At 36.7% G+C, this 22,128-nt stretch overlaps 1 protein-coding gene across 1 annotated transcript in view; it reads right to left on the bottom strand.

The window, feature by feature from the left end:
- Positions 1–4,710: 4,710 nt before the first annotated feature.
- Positions 4,711–22,128, bottom strand: part of BRD10 (bromodomain containing 10) — a 57,995-nt gene continuing 40,577 nt past the window's right edge. The window contains exons 7-9 of the mRNA XM_085307294.1: positions 11,734–11,849; positions 9,647–9,834; positions 4,711–9,137 (exon numbers count right to left, since the gene is read on the bottom strand). Of these exons, the coding sequence (XP_085163420.1) occupies positions 5,533–9,137; positions 9,647–9,834; positions 11,734–11,849 (3,909 nt within the window). The 3' untranslated portion in view covers positions 4,711–5,532. The remainder of the gene's footprint in view (positions 9,138–9,646; positions 9,835–11,733; positions 11,850–22,128) is intronic.

The following is a 22,128-nucleotide window of genomic DNA, read 5'->3' as shown; positions in this document are numbered from 1 at the left end:
CCACATTTACAAACATCTCAGAAATGCTTCAGAATTTGTTGTAAAAACAAAACCATATGGCATGTGTGAATATTGCCTGAACATTAACCTCGGAAGTGGATGCTATTATTAGATCAATATCCTGTAATAAATTACTCCTATAATTCCAGATACATTTTCCTGAACATTTCTAGTGTCAACACAGATTTAAGATTGGTAATCCCCAGGATATGCAGACTGCCTGCTTTATACCTTCTCAATTTGGCCTCACCATCAGGAAAGAGAAGAAAGGCATTTCAGTCAATTCTTTGTTCAAAACTCCTGCTGTTTAAGACATAGACACCTCTCTTTGCCCCTCTTCCCCCATCTTAATTACAGGACCAATTTTATGCTTTTAAAGTCCACTGCTGAGTAGATATTCTTTGTTCTCTCCCCATGTAATGATTTCCTGAGGCTTCTTTATTTTTAGCTTCTGAATATCCACATTATTATTCTTAAATTATTTTTCTTCTGCTGTGTTTTTCTTCCATTTTGTAGTTATCTTTTTCCAGTATCTGATTCTCTGCCTGCAAAATCTGTTCTTTCATCTCACATACCTCTCCTGGAATTATTGCTGGAGGCTGTGTGCATATATACTGTGGCAAATTAACTCATACTTGATCTATTTATTCTTTCATTAAGCATCCCCTACTGGTTATTACAGCAATGGGATCCCAAGTCAAACACACAGTTCAAGACAGCAGTGCTTGGAGTGAGTGGACTGCCCTGCCTGGCTTTGTCACTTGCATTCCATGGTCTGAAGTGTCCGAGAGACCCAGTTTCAACTACGGACTGCTTTTTTTGAACAAAAGATCATGATTTTTGCAGCAATCGCTTGTCTGTGGAGGAGGAAAAGGGCTTCCAGTGAGATTCCACTCATGTATTCACCATGGGAACAATATTCCTGCCTATTCTATGCTCTTCATTGGTGGCAGAGGCAATAACTTAGATTTAGATACCGAAGGTCGCTTTCTCATGAAAGCGTGGCCTTGGACTCCAATTGAACTTCAAAGCAACATCAGCTGAAGGATTTTGGGGACTGAAATATCATTCTAATTTCAGGTCCAACAAAGCTGTCAARTATCTTAGAAAAAAATGTTAAGACAGGCCTTTCCCATTTTTGCCTCTGTGCCAAAGATTCTTCCAAGATCAGTTTGCTGAATGACACTCCTTTCAGGCAAGAATTATGTTTTGAAGACATAACATGTAGTCAAACAGTAGAATTACTGGTCAGACAACCTTTGAACAAACTCTTTTAATTTTAGTATTCACATGTTGCTAATGCATATTGACAAGTTTGTTTTATGAAGCAGATGTACAGCAATTCGCCCTCTGCCCCAGGAATTAATGCTAAAGCTAGAAAGTCCTGCTTATTATACTAATTAAACTGATTCTATCATAAATCCACTCTTTTCTTACTATCACCATAGCACCCTATGACTATATACCAATATCCAATCACAAATCTCTCTTTGATTTATATATATATATTAATGCAAATGTTAAAAGATAGAATGAGGAATGACTGTCTCAACTTCATCACATACACAGACAGAATGCCTATACATATGCTGGCACTAGGTGCTACAGCCATGAGCTACAGCCAAAATAATCTGATTTTATACTTGTGGAAGTAAATTGAATGAATCATCACGAACAACTAATTGGAGAAAGATATTGTCTTTCTTTTGTGAAATCAATACGACAAGCAAAGCTCCGAGGCCTGAAAACAATGACAAAAATCACAGTCACAGTGGATTCTTCTCCATCTTCCTTTCCTGTACTCTTTAATTTTAACAAATGCTATTTGTCAATGCCACTAACAGTTTGAGAACTATTTCATTTTGTTATCCGTTTTTTCCCTTGGTAAAAATCTGGAAAAATAAAGCAATAATCCAGTTATCTATACCTTTACTTATGAATAGGATGCTGTAATGGGAGTCGGGGAAACAGGGTACTGTTCCCAGTTCTTCCATTTTGCTGCAATAACTGTGTACTTCATTTTCTCCATCTGTAAAAGGTGAAAAATTATATTTATACACATTTCAACATACCACGTGATAAATTTCAATGTAGTAAATATTATTACAAACTCAAGCAATTTGTTACATTTCTGTTCTAATTTCATTTTACATACCATTTCCATTTAATATGTGTAGTTCAACTGCTTATAGTACAGTAAAGGCAGAATCCCTAGAAGAAAATGGCAGTGTTAGCACATGGCTAAATGGATATCAAAACACTGAATTTAAACAGTGATGCAAAACAAATGCCATTTTCTATCCTCAGTCAAGAAAAATTATTGTACAGAACATGTTCATTTAGTAACAAATCAAAGATACCAACTAAAATGTTGAAAGTTACTAATAAAACCAAAGTTTGTACACAATAGCTGAATTAATCATTCTGTCCGAATGCAATGCATTTCACAAGCTCTGAAAAGGTCAGAACGTTTTCTTTGAAGTTTGAAATACACAGTGTGTATCTCTCTCTCTACATATATATACAAAAAAGCATGTCCTTCTGCTTTTTCACTGCCTCTATGAATGTAACCTACTTTATTACAGTGTTTTTTGTGCTACAGGTATGTGTTTGGTACAAAGAAGGAAAAAGACATAACAAATTAGCAAAAGCCATTAATATTCAGTTGAAAGAAATTCTAATATTTACATTATTAGAGAACGTTCATGCAAAAAGACTAAAATTTTACAAAATAATCAATCACCCAAGTCCGTTACACAGCGATCTCAAGCTATTATCCAATAGAATTTGAAATATTATGTCCAAAAAGAGTCCATGAAGTGTCCATGAAAATTACAATCAAACTGAAATATATGCCTTTAAATATGCATGTGGCAAATTTATGCCTGTCATATCAAAATATATTATCAAACTGGTTCAGAAAACTTCTATAAATCATTCACATAATTGACTTGAGTTTTGAGTTCCTCAACCAGGCTTTTCAAACTTTTTATTTATTAGAATGAACTATTGATAGCATAGATGTTCCTCCTGCATCAGCAGATAAAAAATCATGCAAAATTTCTTTCTCCATCTGAGCAGCCTGCAACAGCAGAACTTACTTCTAAGTTTTCCAGACAAGGTAGGTATTCACTCTATCACAACACTGAAAAGGAAAAACCTGTATCTTCAGAGAAAAATCCAAGAAAGTCAGTCTCAAGGTTCTATCAGTGACATGGGAATAAAATACAATTTTCTTGCAGGTACATAAGTCTTTAGAGAACCTGAAGTGTCTGTGAAGAAACTGCTACTTTATATCTTCCTTTGTCTGTTCAAGTAAGAAGCCACTTGTAGCATTTAACAGCAGAATAGAGATAGATTCAAAAAAATATTAACATTGTAAACATGAGCATATACATCTCATTTACTACCAGGTATCTCCAAAATCAATTACATCAAGCCTGTATGAAAAGTAGGTAAAGCATACCAGGCAGTTATTTTCTAAAATAAAAGCTCTAGTGTCCAAAAAGTGACCTCTTTCATTTTTCTCAGCCTTAAGCTAAAACAGAGGTTACTGATCCAGAAAGGGGTAACTCCCTAATTCAATTTTTTGCTTAGTTAGTAAAGAAATCTATGAAAGGTAACAAGTCTTCTCTCCCCCCACCTCCTCCCACCCCCCCCTCTGGTTAACTAGTTACCAGGTTTCTTCTCAGAAAGATATGCTGGGAAGGTGACTCAGTGGGAGGAAGCCATTGATTTATTCCTTGGTCCAAGAAATAAACCAAACTGTGTGTAGAGAATGAGTAGGGAAAGGAGAAAACTTGAGAAGATGAGCGGCAAAAGTTTCAACCTCCTCTCAATGAAACTCAAACTCAGATTTCTGCTAAAAACTGATATCTAAGCTTTTCAATCCCTTTGAAACCACAACTGTTAGAAAGGCAACTAACATTCAAGAGTGCTTCTGAGATCTTCCTTTGGAGTTCCTAAAAAATTACAAAAGTGTTCAGCCTTAGACTGGATCTTCCATATAATTAAAAATCATCAGATATTAAAACAACATTTCTAAAATTATCACCTTCAACAAAATAAGAGCTGCTAGACAGACACTTGTGCTTTATACACTAAGGGTCCTGTGTACATCTCAAAGATACCAGAAGACTTCTCCATTTCAATTAACACTGTATCAGGCACCTGTAAAGTCAGATGATCAGCAGAAAATGACCCAAGGATTTTAGCAGATCAAAAGCTGAACCTACATCAACATATATTGCATATGTGGAAAAAAAGAGAAGGGGAGAGTAAGAGGTTTTGTGTATGATGTGAATTATTTCTATTGAAAGGAATAATAAGGCCTCCTTTAGTACTGTATAGTGCTTTAACACTATCTCTTCATTAAGATTTAGACCAACAGAAAGACTACCCCAAAAACAATTCTAGAAAACAAGACTGGTAAAAAGAAAAAAAAAAGGGGGGGTATGTTCTGACTCAACAGAAGACTAAAGAGATAGCTGGTTACAGTCTCCAAATACGCACAAATGCATGTAAGGCTGCAAAAAAAAGAGTATAATGAACTGTTCATCAGATCCATGAGGTATACAACAAAATATGGCTGTCCTGAAGAGTAATCAGTGTGATTGAGTCTGGTGACTGGGAAACCATTCTTAGCCTTAGCATGTCACTGAAGATTTAAGGTGATTTAAGCAAACATCCAACAGGAGTGGATGAGATATGGGCCATCCTTGCCTGTGCCACGAGGATCAGAAAGACCCTCCATCACCTGTTAAATCATGTGAAATGTAAACTACATAGAATAAAAGAAGAGATTAAATAATTTCATTCCACAGAATTCCACAAGTTGGAATGCATCTGCATTAAACAGAAAGATGTGTGTGTGTGTATTGTGCTGCAGCGTAACAGATATATACATTTTTAAACTATTGCCAACGCAAAGCAGTGCAGCAACTTGATTTATTGTATGCAGATTTTTCTGCATTGTTGCTGAACAGTACACTGGTCCAGAGTTACTAAAATACTTAAAAAACTATACATTATGTAAACAAAACATAAATAAGACAGCATAGTTCTTTGTACATATAGTTTAGTACAGATTGTTAGGAATTCATGAATATGTACAATTTTATACCATAAACTGCATTTTTACAATGCATAAATATTTTTTTACAGAAACAAATCAAACAAAAATAAGATTTGACAAATGAAAAGGAGACACAGTCATAAACACACTGCCAAACTATCCATATTTTAAGATGGAACATGTGCAAAAGCTAGATTTCTCTGAACTAACAGTGTTTATGAACTTACTGGTCATCTCTGACCATTTTATGAAACAACGCTCTGAAAGCGTATCTCTGACTTAAACTGARTATATTGTTCCTCCTCCTAAGTAAACAAAAAAGAACTATAACTTTAAGAAGTAATTTTAAGTAAATCAACCATTTCGAACAATGTAAGAAATGATTTAACAGTTACAACAATAACTTCTTAAGTCAAAAGAATGCCCCAAAATCTTGAAGTGGCTCATTTGCTCTAAATTCAGGATGTAGCTTTGTCAGGTTTATCAAGGCAAGATGACTGAAGATTAGGGAAGATAGTGGTGGGATCTCTGCTTGTGGACACTACAACAGGAGGCAGTGAGGAAGAGAGAGAAGAAACTTTTGATGTCGGAGTACTTATAGCATTCAAAATGGCTCCCTCTGGACTGACCAACAATTTTTTTATAGATGTGTCTAAGTGAAACACTGAAGTGTTACTTGGTAACTGAGAGTTCCCAGTCTGAACCACAGAAGACGTAGCTAAAACATTAGCAGGGGATTTTATCATTGAAGACAYAGACACTGTTGTTACAGATGGTGGAGTAGATGAGCTAGCTGGAGTATTCAATATCTGMGGTGTTGCATGTACAATTGGTAAAGCATCTGCAGATCCAAAGGAGTTTACAATTTTTGTAGAGCTTTTCAAAGGATGTTTTGATGTCTGCCAATTTAACGAATTACTTGGTGCTAGAGTGATCTTTGAGGCTACTGGATTAACAACTGGGGCACCTTGAACCTCTTGACCATGGTTAATAGTTAAAGGAGGAATTGGTTTTGTATTACAAGAGAGAAGAAGAACATGGCTGCCAGCTCCAAGGCCTTGTGGTGGAACAACAAAACAAGTACCATTAATCATTATCTGAGTTCCGGGTGCCAAAGGCACACAGGTGTTAATGACTATTTTCTGTTGAATACAAGGTTCATTCAGTTGACCTCCTGCCTTGCTTGTTACAGTTGGTGAAGCTGTAGACATGTGAATGTTAGAAACACAAGTGTGAGCATGAGTTTGTTTCACTACATTGGGAGGCATCTGCTGGCACTGTAGGGAAGAAAAACTGGGAAAACTAATGATTTTGCCTGCATTTGATGAGGCAAGGGGCAAGACAGTTTGAGGTTTTTGAATATTTGCATTACTTGGCATAGCAGCTGAAATGCCTGATGACTGAAACTGAAGTAGTGTGGGTGGAGGAGGTACTGAAGGAGGAGTTGAAACTGCTGCCAACTGAGGAACTGTAGTTAACACTTTAGGGGTGGCGACTACAGATCCAGGTAAGCTAATGACTGGAAACTGCAGAGTGGATGGTAAATTTTGAGGAGATACTGTTGGTTGTGTAGTTGAAATTAGTACAGATGAAGCAAGATGACCGGTTTTCACAGTTGATAAACCCATAGCATTTCCAGCATTTGACGTACATGGTCGATTACCAAGAGTTGGCCTTATTCTTGAGGTATCATTTCCACCAACCAAAACAGTAGGCCATGTCCCAGAAGTCCCATTTGGTGTTACTGAAACAGATTCTACACGTGCATTTGCTGTTGTCACTGTAAAAGTAGTTGCAACTTTTGTTGCAGCACATATAGACTCATTAACGGATGTAACACTTTGATTCATAAAACTTGAACACACAGGAACCAAACTACCACCACCTGGCAAAGATAAAGCCATGCCCTTTTTATCTTCTCCCTTAGAAATGGCAGACTGCAGCACATTAATTGGTGGAGCTTGCTGTGCATTGCCTTTAATATTTACTATAGTTTGACCTATATTTAGTCCAATTTTCACATCTTTGACTTGAGCAACAGTAGGTGATGAATTTATCCTTACTGGTGCACCTACTGTAGATGGGATCAGAACCAACTGTGTTTGCTCTGTGGCACTAACAAAGGTCTTGCTTAGGGAAGAAGGAAGGTTATGTTTCAATGACTCTGCAATTAGGTTAGTGTTTGATGGGCCATTGGCAATTTGAGTATTAATGAAAACTAATTTCTGAGCATTAACACCAGTGGATGCTGGTGAAGGTATAATATTGACTCCTGACACCCCACAAGGGGACAAAATAGGTGGATTTGTGACTAACATAAGTTTTTTTATGGGATTACCACTGATTACCTCTCCATTTGTTGCTGAATTCAGCTCAGACTGTGTAAGAGGCCATTTTTTAGTTTTACTATCACCTTGTTGCTGTACTAAAGAATCTGGATTAATGACAGTGTTACTCTGTCCAATGCTAATTATACTAACAGGACTGCTTAGAGTTGCTGACAAAGTGCTAGCTGATGAAATGGAGGACAAAGGAGGAGAGGACACATGGCAGTTTTTCTCTATTACTTGACCTGAAGTGCCCCCATAAGTAGGCTGCTCTAATGTGAATTTGAGATTTTTCTCCACTGTCTGGTGTAAATCAGCAGGGAAAGCTGGAATGCTGATGGCTGAAGCTGTTGAGGAGGCAAACCCAGAAACAGATGACTGTCCAAAATGCGGGAGACCAGAGGTGGCAGTTGCTATGGAGGGAAGAGGAGAGGATGATAGTGTGGATTTTGGCACCAAAAGTGCCTGAAGTTGAGGTGTGTAAGTGAAAACTGAACTAGAAGACAAATTATTAGGTGAAAATTGCTCTGGGTTTGTCTGAACTTTAACAATTCCTGTGTTACCACCTCGTGTTGTGACCAGAATGGACTGCGACTCCCTTATACACATGGTTTTCAGTTCTTGCCTAATTTCTGAGTCACTTGCCTGCTGTGATGTAAGACTATGAAAAGTAGAAGTAGTGTTTGTAGAGCCGCTTAATGTTGGTGCTGATATCAAAGACTGACCAGCTGTGGAAATAGTATGGGAAGTCAAAGATACAGGGAATGTGGCAGTTGAAACTGTAGTCTTGGTTTTGTCAGTTTCAGCTTGGCTCATTTTAACTGCTGATGACAATAAATTACTTGATGACATTATAGAGGGCAATGGTTGTGTTCTGTTCATAGGATCAGTTATCTGTGACAAATGTGTAATACTCTTGTTAAAAATTGCACTAGGTGGTTGAATGGTAGGATTTGTGGGTGCCAGGACAGGCGTTAAAGAAACATTGACATTTGACACTTGAGGCAAACTTGTACAGTGCAGCTCAGGAGACTCCTGTTGCAGCGACTGAATGTCTTTCGATACAGATTTTCCATCTTTCTGCTGAATGAGAAAATTCTTAGGTAAAATAAGAACTTGTTGCATGACTTTTTCTCCAGTTTTAGGGTCAGTAACAGGTTGCATTTGAATTTTCACAGAACTGTTGTGAAGGTCTATTGGTACACAATGGCCATTTGGCATTTTGTATACCATTTGTAAAGGATTCTTTGAACTGGTCTGGCAGGGCAGTGCTGGTTTTACTGATGATTCCAAAGGTGATACAACTTGCTTTTCAGAAGTAGATACATTAATGCSTGGGGGAGGTGACAGTTGGTTTGTTAAGGTCACTTTGTTCCCAATATTCTTGGCAAGCAAGGCCTGGATGGGTTTGGTCCCTTTCAGAAAGTTCGATATTGATGTTGCAGGATCTGCCAGGGAAGATGATTCTGGAGGTGATGCTTCAAATTGTTTTGGCTCAGTCAAACTGTCTGTCYTTATGTTACTTTCTGAACTGTGGATCACAGCCTCACTAGTGCTCAGCTTAGCTTTCTTCCTTGGTGAAAACTCATGAGTGCTTTGATACAGACAACTGTTTTGCTTGGACTGTCGTTTAACAGACTTAGGCAGTATCTTCTGCATTTCTTTAGCAGTTGAGTCTTTTTTCAGAAGTCTGCTTTTTCCTGCAGGTAAATTCATCTCTAACAGTTTCATTTCTTCTGCAAGTATATTAAAACAGAAATTGTTTTAAAAGTTTGCAACCAATACATCCATGACAGTGTTATAGCATTCAGTTGAAGGTGAAATGCTAGTTTGCAAGCATTTATCATGACAGCTATAAAGATTAGTCCCTGAGGTGATGACAGTGTTCATCACCTCTACTACATCATCATCTTTTTTTTTTTTTTTTTTTTAAAAAAAAAACAACATAAGCCACTGTCAGTTTAAGGTAAATTCTGAGTAGGCCTCATATATTATCATGGAAATAATAAACGACAAAAATGGCAAAAGCTTCACACAACAGAATTCTCATCTGTCATGTCTGTCACCTTCTCACTTACTGCTGCCAGTAGGTGGGTTTAATTTATTTTTATATATATATAATAGACAATCTATTCCAATATTGTCACACTACTAGTTCAGGAAAAAATTAGGACATAGGCTCATGTGGAAAGACTGGTAGGCTCTTAAATCAAGTTCAGGCTATCAAATTCCCATAGACACTTACCACTGTCCGAGTGATCTGTTGGAGGAATTTCCACATGTTCTGTAGACTCAGAATATTTACTGCTTACTACTGCAAAAGAGTCTTTGCCAGAGTCAGCTTCACTTTCATCATTACTCCACAATTCTCTGGTAAATTTATCAAGCTCTGGGTGTCTTTTAAAATCATCATAGTCCTTCTTCAATCGAGACCTTGAAAATAACACAGCTGACTTTACATGAAGAAAAACACTTAATTTTTCATGTTTTTGCTTGTATTTGTTGCCACTTTAAAAAAAGCTCTGCAAGTCTCTAAAGCCCAGAGAATGTAAAGCAAAGCAACATTCCTTCCCTCACCAAAATCAGATCCTATATACTAAAGTCTTCTAACAATAAGGAAGATTGAGTCAAATCTGACCATTCCTTTTTTCCCACCTCTATTTTCTGCTTCTTCCTACACCTCTGTGACAGATGTACTTATACAGATAGAGATATTAATTGCAACAAGTTTACTCATTCCTCTGAAGCTCTAATTAGAGAAAGAAGCAGATCTTGTTTTCTGGAATGCATCACGTTTTTGAATCAGCTATTGGACCATGATGTACCCCTTTCTCCTGTAAGATAACTTTCTAATTTCAAGGCCATTACAACAGCTGCCATTGCTGTTTCCATAGGGTAACACTGTTAAGAATGTGCATAAGATAGAAAACATAGCTGCTTTACTCCATTTAAACACTCTTCAGAAACAACAATAACTGCATCTTTATCTTGATACTTTTGGACTGCTACTTACTTCCACTATTTCTTCTTCTATATTATTTAAAAAAGATCTAGGGATATTTTAGCATACAAACACATTGAACTGCAGAGTTCAGCCAGCAGTGACCAAATATCCAGGAGGACTAATTATCAGAAGAATGAACAAATGCTAGTAATTAGAACCTTACCTAGAACAGACTGTAGTGCCTGCTTTAGATCTAAACTCAACTCTTAGACACTAAAAATAAGGTCCTCAGCTCACCCATGTTTATGGGTTAAAGTAAGTCCTTTGTGTCAGAGTGCAGTGGAGGTGATCTGCTCCCTATGAGATAGGGAGCTGAGTGTGATAACTTGGCCTGCAGGGTAGCGGCAGCCCAGGACCGCATCTTGTCGTACCAGAGCAAAGCTAGCAGGATTGAGGGTGGCAGCCAGATTCAGTCAAAGGTCCAGACCACCAGGCAAACTTGTGGCGATGAAGTCCACAGTCAAACCAGGAAGTCAATCCACAAGTCAGGACCAGGCCCAAYGAGGATAACCAGGGTCAAACCCAGCCCTTTGATGGCTGGGCAACAGGCTATTTTGAACTTTAAGCCCAGGTATATTCAAGAATCGTAGAGGGACACTAAGCAAGCACTAGAGCTTCTGGATGGGAATTTTATTTTTTCTTTCAAGGAATTTATGCTCAGGGTCAGTGAACAGGTCTGATCAGTAGGTATAAGCAACTGTTCCTTTCAAACCTTCGTGCTACTCAAATACCATTCAATGCTATGCTCCTTCACAATTTTGAAAGGGTTAAAGGACATCTCAGAAGTAATACTTGTCCTCACTAGGTTTAACCCTGTCACTCCTATACTCATGTTTCTATGACACACCTCATCCTAGACGCATACAAATCTATACAGTTGGAAAAACACAGAATGACATTTTAACAGATGGCCAATTTAACTGGTTTAGGCAGCATAGAGCACAGCAGCCTGATCTAAAATGTCAAAAGCACCCTGGTGTATTTTTCTAGATATAATTTTTCAGATTTTCCTCAAACAGCAATAAGTGTCAGATAGGCTGTGACACAACTATAAGGACAAGCATAATTAAGGATTCTGAAGTGTGTTAGGAAAAAAACTTTTTGAGATTAAATCCAAGTTTACTTTGAATCACCAATTTTGCAACATCACATAATTCTTCAAACTAAAGCACTGCTAATACCTTGTTCCAACTCTCAACAGTATCTTCACTTGGCTTATTTTAGAAGACAAATAAGATTGATTAGTTTTTTGAAGTGTAATAAGTTTTGTAATTTTTTGTTCTGTTAATGAATTTCATGAATTACTGTTGAGAAAAGCCGCTAATTACCTGTTTCTTTGAAATGCTTTCATTAGCTTTGGCTCCCATGGTAACAATTCATTAAGCAGTCGTATTAACGTACCATGCAATTCTTTTACTGCTTGCTTCCGATGATACCACCTTCCCTGCAAACATAAATATAATTTATCACTGCATTACATCTAATTCTTGTTATACCGTACTAGCACTACAGTCATCTTGATACATTTTAATGCAACACAAAGAAATTACTAGACATGTATTATTTCGTAACTGCATCTCCCCTTAACCCTGTAAAGCAAACTTAACACTTCTACAGTTTTTATACCCAAGAGAAACAATGTCCTAATTAAAAAAGCCATAATAAAAAGATCTATATTCTTTACAGACTGCTAAAACTTACAACTGAAGCAGAATTCTATGAACACATGATGTGTTTAAAATTACTTACAGGAGTACCTAACATATGTAGTAGTCCTTTCAGGTCAAAGAAACTGGCTGCATATGCAAACTTTTAACAGTTAAAGCTAAAATTTCTACACAAAAAACTCACAATAATATCATTTAATATATATTTTTGTAAATGGTGACATAATTTATTATTTACTACACTTTTAAGGGAGAAAAAAAACCCAACAATTTTGGATTACATTTTTGTTTGTATTTTATCCAAAGTTTTTTWAAAAAAAAAAAATACAGGAAAGTTCTGTAAACTGATCATTTACGAAGTAACAGACATCGTTTGCTAATGTAAACACTTTTAGATTAACTCAATCATATAATTAAAAATAGTTTTCTTCTTCCAAACTAAAATATGTAATCAAGAACTTCCATGAAGAATTCATGTTTTAAGTTTGGAAAGGCTGGCTGATGATAAAAGGCATTGGGAAAAACAGCATGCATCTACACAGCACGATTTTCTTTGTTATTCACTTAAACAGGCAACATGCAATATTGGAAAAAAACATGATGGACATAATGCTGTGAAACATCTCACTTAAACACACATGCCTTATACGTATTTGTTCCAATAACTTCAGAATAAAGTTACTCACATAAAGGACAGAACAATGCACATGTATGAGTAGCTACAAAAAGGGATGAGGTGTAGTCTAGTGCTTTTGCCACCCTACTAACTCAGTGTACTTTCCTTATGATTTTGTCTCATCTTACATAGGAGATGCTAAGAGAGTAAAGACTGTCTTTACAGAAGTCTACAACAGAAAAAAAGGAAAACTAAGGAACTTGCTTATATTTTATACAGATCTTTAGCTTTTAGTGCAGCTCATCTGCTTAACAGCTAGCTGCATTCCAACACACACACACACAAAAATTTAGGGCAGGAGAAGCTGGATCAAGCGGGACAAAGCAGCTTTTCAGCAGTCTGCAATAATGATCCTTCTACGGATAGTGGAGTAATTCCTTTCAACTCATTCCAGCAGATCTTTCCACTGCACAGCAAGATCTGCTAAGCTGAATACTTTCTTGAAGACCAGACACAATTTTATTTTTATGGCTTGTCAGTTACATGTTACACAACATGTAATTAAAGCCTACTCCTTTATTTTTTAATTAAAACTACACAAAGCTTTTAAATAGGAAACGATGCCATATTACCATACAACAGTTAATGTGGAGGACACAGACTGGTCAGAAAGTTGCGTTTAAATTTCCTCTATTTGTGGCTGTTCATATTGCATAGGTAAAGTACTGCAGCAAAAAGGTGCTGTTGAGCACAGAAAAGATCCATGTTATATTGCAGCCTAACAAGGCATATCACCTTTTTACAATAGCAGTAAACAGAATAAGTGTTTTTTTTAAAAAAAACCCACAGATCTGTTTTCCTTCAAAATATACATATAACCTTTTTCAGAGAGTTTTAGAAGGATAAATTTATATAATGTCTAGTATTAGTGAAATGTATCAAAATAAAAAACAAAATGGCAATAACCCAATGTCATTACTGTAAGAACAAAGAAATGATGTATTGGATTTAGGAAACAATGGGTTATGTGAAAAAAATAAACATAGAAAGTGACTAGAGAGTAAGAGAAAATAGTGAAAAAGTGAATTTGAGAGTCATTTACCTCTGAATAAAGCTGAGATCTTGGTTTAGGTAGAAAAAAAATAGAGTATTTATGACCTAAATAAATATGAGCTGAACCACTGAGTAAACTTTGAAGTAATAACTGTATCACGTGCTGAACAGCCAGACATAGGCTGGAAGCTTAGTCAAAAACACACTTCAGGACTTTATTATACTCATTATAACTTCAAGAAAGAACAAAATGATTACAGGTTTTCTCCTCTCTTAAAAAAACACAATCAAAAAACCCACAGCATTTTAGAGACATTTTTTAAAGGAAATTAACATCCTACAGCTATGATCTCTGGAGAATTTAGATGTTGTTTGTTTTTCAATTACTTGAGAAAAAAACACAAGCCAAAAATGTTGAAAAAATGATCTTTATCTTTTTTAATGATTGTGGTTCAGCTGGTTTTCTGTGCAAATATGACACTTCTGTAAAGCCCAAATATTATACAAAATCTGCTATTTATCTTGAATATTTAAATAGTAAGAGAAATAAAAAATATTTATACTTTGAGACATCACTATAAATCGAGCATTACCTTAGGCAATTTTGTTCTTTAATATAGTCTTGTGCTCTTCTGGGAAAAAAAGTAGATCAATTATTGATAAGCCTATGATTTAACTCTCTGCTTTAGCACTGCACTGTGGCCAATTAATGTCTGTAGAACATAAGCTTCTCCTTCCAAATGACTGTATTCCAAACTCTTCTCTAACATCAGATGGTATCACAGGAAAGCAGCCACAAATTGAAGCTCAGGAGGTTCAGTTTGGGCATTAGGAAACAGTTTCACTAGGAAGCTATAACATTGGAACAGGTTGCCCACAGAAGCTGTGGAATCTTCATTCTTCCCAGTTTTCAAGACTCAGCTAGCGAGGCCACAGACGACCTGATATAGCACTGGTAATAGTCCTGCTTCAAGATGGGGAGACCTTCAAATGTCCCAACTAATAGTTGTAGGAGTCCATGATACTCCTTAGAACTGGAAAGACAAAATCTCTGAACATGACCTGATGTGATATAGGATTTACAAGTAAATGGAACACAATAAGTAAGGGCACAGGAGGTGTTGACCACAGCAGAACAATCATAGCCCTTCTACTCAAAGCAAGCAAAATAAGGCCGTCCAGGAAACTCCATAAGGAATAGTTTGAAGGAACACTAGGGTTGGTTCAAAGAAATAGGTATTAGAGCTCCATACTTCAGCCCATTCATCAGTAAGAAGGATGCAGAGACGAGGACTGGATGCACTGACTTCTAGGTCTGTTGTTGTCTCAATCTAACAGGTTTTTACTAACAGACACAACATGAAATTATGCAATGACAGCAAACCAAGGTAGTGCTTCAGAGATAAAAACACTCTTTCCATATCACTGAACAAAAGGTTCAACATTTGCTCTAAAAGATGTATAAACTGCTTCCTTTATATTTATCGGAGCTAATTCTAAGTCTGGTAACATTTTAGAGCCTGCATTCCTAACTGCTAGTTTTTTTTTTTTAACAGTAAATTAAACAGAAATAGACAGTACCTAGAATGACTGTCTACAGAATTACATTCTTACATGGCCTGTAATTCACAATCTCAGTTCCAGAAATACAGTATATGCTACAAACAACAAAACAATAGCCTAGATATAGAACAAGTATAAAAATGTGGCTTAGAGCTACGATGGTAAATTACAACTGAATAAAAAAAAATTGCAAATACAYTTTAGAAACGTGCAGAATGCTTTCATAAAACTGAAGAGAGACATTCATCACATTCTGAACTGAAAACTTACCTTTTGAAACAAGGTTTCTGACATCCAGAGCAGCCAGGGAATGCTGACTCCACTCTCCGTGATGCCTCAGCATAAGTTATTCTGGCATACTCATCATGGAACCCCAAAGCAGACTGGAGCCAGGATATGGATATATGGGGTAAGGACTAAACTTGATAGGGGAGTTTTGTTTTGTATTTAAACACACACACACACAACCACAATATTATGCAGTTTTATAAGATTTTCCGTTATCTTTACTTTATATCCTAAGGACATAAAATAAAGAAAATTAGAAATCTTATAAAACCATGCAATATTGTTCAAAAGGGGTGGTGGTGGAGGGAGAAAACTTACCTTACCCTTAATAGGCCTGCTCCATTCTGCAGCGGGGTTCTGTGGTATGTGTGACATCACCAGCCTAGCGTTTTCTAGTGATGTCACACGGAGAGGGAGCTGGTGATCTGCAGCTGCTTTGGACATCAGATACCTAAAGAAAAGAGACCGATAACTTTTCAATTCAGACATGGATTGAGACTGAATGCGCCTCTGAATGATCATACAGGCCAAATACTAAAATTTTAGACGCTTACTTCAAAGGCAGTTTTGACTCAGTAAGAAAGCACAATCAGATTACTTAAGTGTATGGTATGACCACCATCTACAATTTGAAGTGTTTTCATTTTGATAAAGSTTAGCCAGAAGTTCCCTTTTACAGTAAAAATTTCTGCAAGTGAATGATTTGTGTTTTATTGTCAGTAACATTATTTTGATTTATTACAAGTGATCTATCAATAGTAAACCTCTGATATTATTTGAGGAGTAGGACAAAACATAGGCAAGAGGAATGACTTGCAGTGAATTATAAAACATATTCACTCATGACCTCTTTTTATCAATTATATTATTCAGAATTTACCTGAAACTGAAAAGTGAAAAGATTGGTAAATCATCTTATTTCAGCTGGAAAACTTTGGTTTTTTTGAAAACCTTCAACTTGAACTTCGTGACATAGAGATCTGATCAAACCAAGTTGTTTCCAGAAACAGCATCCCCGACCCTTACTAGTAAAAAAGTTCAACTGAAAAGTTTAACTGAGTAAAAGTTAAAAAAGCAAATTTCTTGCCACTAAGAGCATCTATTTCATGATTTAGTTTATTACTAAGAAATGACACTTCAAACAGATATTTAACCACATGTGCTCATTTTCTTTAGGCAAAACTGTTGCATAATTGTCACTGCATTGATTTATCTCCCACATTTATTTTAAAGTTATGACACATATTTAAAGTTAAAAAAACACAGATTATCAGCTGGATATCACTATCTTTTTTTAAACTAACTCATAACAATGAAATTATACAGCACTTAACTGTCACATTTTACTCACCATTAGAGGAACTTTAAGATATTAATTATATTACTACAATGCAAGAAGAAACTGGCATTGTGTRTTACGTTAAATTGTTTATAGACAGTTTGGTTTTCTTTTAAACTAATAAGAATCTCATTTAAGTCCCTTCCATATAGCTGAGTTTTTCATTGCCTTAACCCAATATACAATCATTTTTCTACCTTCCTCTGAATATCGTAAAATTAGCTGTTTTATTATACCTGTGTGTGCTGTCTTGCTTGATTTTTCAAAATAATATACAAATTGACCAGAATCCAAGGCACTGAAACATTCTGAATAGACAGCACTATCTATATGATGAAAATATTATAGATTAGAAGTAGGAACACATATCTATGCCTTTGATGTAAAACCTGCATTTTCCCACTTAAAACTGTAAAAAGTGGGAAGACAGGAGTGGCTTAAGCGAAGCCTCTTAAACATTTATTATAGGGCAAGACTATACATAAGGAAAGGTATAAAAAAATATAATAAACAATTAACTGGTTGGATTTCCAAAAGCTCCACATGCTCAAACTTTCCTAGAACTACAGGAAAGTAGCAGTTATAGACTATGCAGTAGTTAACGGATGTAAATGTGAACTTACAAGCCTTATTTCAGACTCCAAATCCAACATTTTGAGGTCACACAAGCATTTTCAAAAGGTGAGGGAAAACAGGGAAACTAAAAAAACAGTAACAGAACATGTATGTGCAAATGACTGAAGTGCAAATCAAGTTTTATGACAAAGAATGGAAAAACAACATGCTGGATACATTACAGAACATGATGCACAATGACATACAACCTAAACTACAAAAGAAAATGAGTATTATACCTGTGTGAATATACAGGTCTATTAAAATCCTGTCTTCCAATATAGACTTAGGTCAAAGATCTTTTACTACATCTCCAGTTTAAAACAAAAGCCTAAATCCAACCAGTTAATTGGTTAGTAAGAATGAATAAATTCAACTTTATGCYTTAAAACTTTATCTCCACAATGATTTGTTTTTCTTCTTTATTTCTATCTTCTCTTGTTCTCACTATGTTTATATATTTTTATCTCAGTCTTCAGTTCTTCTTAGCTCCTCCACTTCCTCTTTTACTCCATATATCTAGCCCTACTGTTTTTGTCAATTTTTTTCTCTAAACCTTGCATTATTTTTATATTTTTCCTTATGTGTAGTCTTGTCCTACAATAAATGTTTAAGAGGCTTCCCTTAAGCCACTCCTGTCTTCCACCTTTTTACCATTTGTTAGCACGTACGTGCAGTAATATATATGCAAAGAAATACAACAGACAACTCTTTGCATCCAGAAGTCTCAATCATGACACGTATTTCACTGGTGAGGGAGGAGAGGGACAGGGAAAGAGAAGTAAATCAATCTTGTGCTAAAAAGCAAAGATTTAACCTTCTAAAAGTTAAGCTTCCATAGGGTCCAAATGAGAAGACTYGGTAAGATTTTCCACATTACCAGCTGTAAAGCTGGTATCTGAATCACAAAAAATAGTAATAGTGCTCATCTGCTGGAGGGTTGCATGAATTTCTGCTGAGCATTCTTAAAGTTCCTGTATAGCCTTGCTAAAACACAGTTCCCATATGAAAAAATTTTCCATACCTTTGCCATATGTAGAGSAAATATTTTAGAAACCTATGCTTTAGAAACCTATGAGCAATTGGGACTTTTTTTGCTATACATTAATATTTCATTTTAAAATAACATGGAGCACATCGATTAGAAAACAGTCTATTCTCTCAGTTTGGACACTCCTATGAACAAGTTTAACAAGTCTATTGGAATGTCGCCCCTCTCCGCCTTATTATATTCCATACCGGCCCAATTTATTCCTTTGGGCGGCCTAAGCACTCCTATAAATGAATTTGTCTGCAGCCCTAAACATTTCTAACTTCAGTCTGTTGGTTTTTAATTCTGAATTTTCAGATGCATTTCCAAATATACATCTCCGCAATTGACACAGGCTTAAGGTTGCAAAAAACTTAGTTTGCCTTCAGCTGAGATCCACTTGCTTACAGATAAATCTATCCATAGACAAAAATGCTCCCTTGGCTTGTGATGAACAAATCTTCAAGAACAGTGTTAGAAAAGTGCAAAACCCATAACCTTTGTAAATGAGTTTATCCATTTTTACTACTAAGCCAAGAACACTGGAGTGTTACAGACATCTGCAAAACAGTAACATCTTTAATATATTCCTTTCAAAAACCTAGTTAGTTGTGAACTTGGTCGGTGTCCTTTGACTAGATGACCCTCCTTCCCCTCCCCTTCGTTTCATCTTTCTCTGCCTGTAGGGAGAGTCTGGTTTCCTGCTTAGAATAATTTCCTTCATCTATTTTAACTTTGTCTTTTGAGGAGTTCCAGGCTCTAGCCTTCCTTCTCCCTCCCTAGATATCTATGCACTTACCAATCAGACTTGCAGGGAACAACTCAAATCCAATTGTGCTATAAAAATAAAGTCTTGTACTTCAGTAAACAAGGAATCTTTCAGCATTTACACTAAGACAATTAATATGCAAATATGATCGAGATAGTGAACTCTGAGCTTTTTTGCAGGTGTTATTTTTTAAGCTGACTTTGTAGTGACATGCTTATTTGTAAAGTCAATTGGGTTGTGACAAGGCTGGTTAATTCTATCTGACACAAGTATCTGCAATCCTGTCATCGTTTCCTACTACATAGTGGCAAAAAAAGATCAAAGAAAAGCTGAAGTTTTGCTGTGATATCAAACAGTTAAGTATATATCTATGGAACAGCCTAATTCACAGAGTGATTTGCTACAGTGCATCTCTGTGGCAGAGGAGGAGGAAGAAAACATTAGGCTAAAACAGAACAAGAATTACATTACCTTAAATATATAAGATTTTTTTCACAGCAAAATAAAAACGCAGAGGGCTTCATCCTACATCGCCAATTTTAAACTGCAAAATCTCCCAGGGGTTGGCCTGCTATAAACTTCGTAACTAAAACAGCCATCATTACATTCCACGGTGTCCAAAAAAGCAGCATTACATAACTATCTACCAGTAACTACCAGTTACTAGACAGCAATCTAAACTGCTATTCTGACAATATCCAGCACTTAATGACAAGTCAGTGCAACAGATGCACTACAGAGCCAAATACACCTATAMAAACAAGACTAAGTAACAGAAGCAGAAATAAAATGGTCTGCTATTTTAGCCCTGGAAAACTTCTGTCTCACCTCTATACTGTGTTCATTTGACTTTCTGAGGTAAGCTTTAGGATAAAACGTGTGTGGTCTGAGACATTCTCTTTGAGAATCACATGTAGAATGAGCATTAAAAATGACTATATAGCATTATTCTGCATACCTTCCTGTAGAGGCAGATTAAAAGACAAGTATTTTCAGATTCTTCGCCCTTTTTCTGTTCCTTTTTGAAAGGAACCAAACCTTTCCAAAAGGCTCCTCTAGAGGACTCCTCCTGAGTTACAATACGCTACTTTCCCTTTGTCTCTAGTGCTCCAAAACTGCATAATGCAAAAGGATAAAACTACCCACAGACTTCAAGCAGTCCCTGTCACTAGTTACTGGCAGCTAAACAAACTTCAGAGCTGCTCACWTTTTTTTTTTTTAACCCAGGCTAGGTCAGAGAAYCAGGAAGCTACAATTTCTAGCTTCTCCTATAGCTTTAGCACATTCCTTAAGACACAGAAGCTACCCTCAATCCTTTTACTAGACGGTATACAGAAAGACTTCCTCAGTTTGACTCAAGCCTCTCAAGTTCCTTTCCTGCATCTTCAGACTTCTGACCTCCAGTTATTCACCAAAAAAGAAAGAAAGAAAAAAAAATCTAACTGATTCTCTCCTCCTTCATAGAATCAGTAAACTTGGAAGGGACCTCTGGAGATCATCTAGTCCAACCTCCCTGCTCAGCAGGGTCACCTAGAGCATGTTAGACAGGGTTGCAGCCAGGTGGGCCTTGAAGATCTCCAGAGAAGGAGACTCCTCAACCTCTCTGGGCAACCTGCTCCAGGGCTCTGTCACTCTCACTGGGAAGAAATTCCCCCTCACGGTCAGGCAGAACTGCCTGTGCTTCAATTTCTGCCCATTGCCTCTTGTCCTGTCACACGGGACAACTGAAAGGAGTTTGTCCCCATCCCCTTGACACCCTCCCTTCAGGTACTTGTACATGTTGATCAGATCCCTCCTCAGTCTTCTCTTCCTTAGGCTGAAGAGGCCCAGCTCTCGCAGCCGAGAGCCATTTCATAGGGCAGGTGCCTTCAATCACAGTAGGTGCTTAGCAGATGAAGCAAGAGATGGAAAACTTCTTTCCAGGCTCAGATCGTAATTTGCCATACAGTTTCAACTGTCACAAAACAGCACTTTTCTTGACAAAAGAAGTGTTATTTTCTTTTGCCCCTAGATGTTCCTTCCTTCACAATGACCCTACAAGCTGCAGAAGCACAAGCACAAGTTATTTGTGCTACTGCATGATAAACTGCACTAGGATACAGATCTGGGTTAAAACTACCTCAGCAGTGCATGAAAGAAGATAGGATTTTATCCCAGACCATCTTCCTCATTTAGTTCACCATGCCATYAAAAGAAAGTTTGCTATCCTCTCTCATGAGGTGCCACAGATAATGCAACAAGTTGCCAGGAACACAGAGAGTGGGAAATATTTTTTGGCAGCAATTTTGGCTTATGTCAGTTGAAAACGCATGTGAAATTGCAGCCTCACATCAGAACCACAGCCAGGATTCAAAGGAGTAGTAGTCTCGCAAGAGACAATACTGATTTGAACCTCAGTTTAAAATTAAAGGATTGAGCTCAAATTACATGTTCTTCTCTAAACAGTTACTTTCAAGGACACTGAGGCAAATCTCTTCATTTTTTCAACAAACTCGCCAATAATCAAGTGAAAGTACAAAATTATTTTGGATCAATTTTATTCACACCTAATTCAAAAGGCATTACAGTTATGCAAAAGCATATGAGATTGAATTGTATTTTTCAGCTGGATAGTGAAAATCTCTAAGTTTATTACATCATTTTTATAGGAGGAATTGGTAGTAATGCCTACATTTCAAATTACCCAAGGCCTTCCCTGTTCTAATTTGCTTGCAACTTGCCAAATAAAGCTTATTTRGGCTAAAAATTTCTCATGTAATTTCTTGGCTCAAGTTGATATTCTG

This window comes from Rhea americana, unplaced genomic scaffold (genome assembly GCF_003343005.1).
Source record: "Rhea americana isolate MKP2758 unplaced genomic scaffold, rheAme1 scaffold_103, whole genome shotgun sequence".
Classification (NCBI taxonomy): domain Eukaryota; kingdom Metazoa; phylum Chordata; class Aves; order Rheiformes; family Rheidae; genus Rhea; species Rhea americana.
Note: the sequence above shows the minus strand (reverse complement) of the source record. Positions and strands in the feature narration are given on the sequence as shown.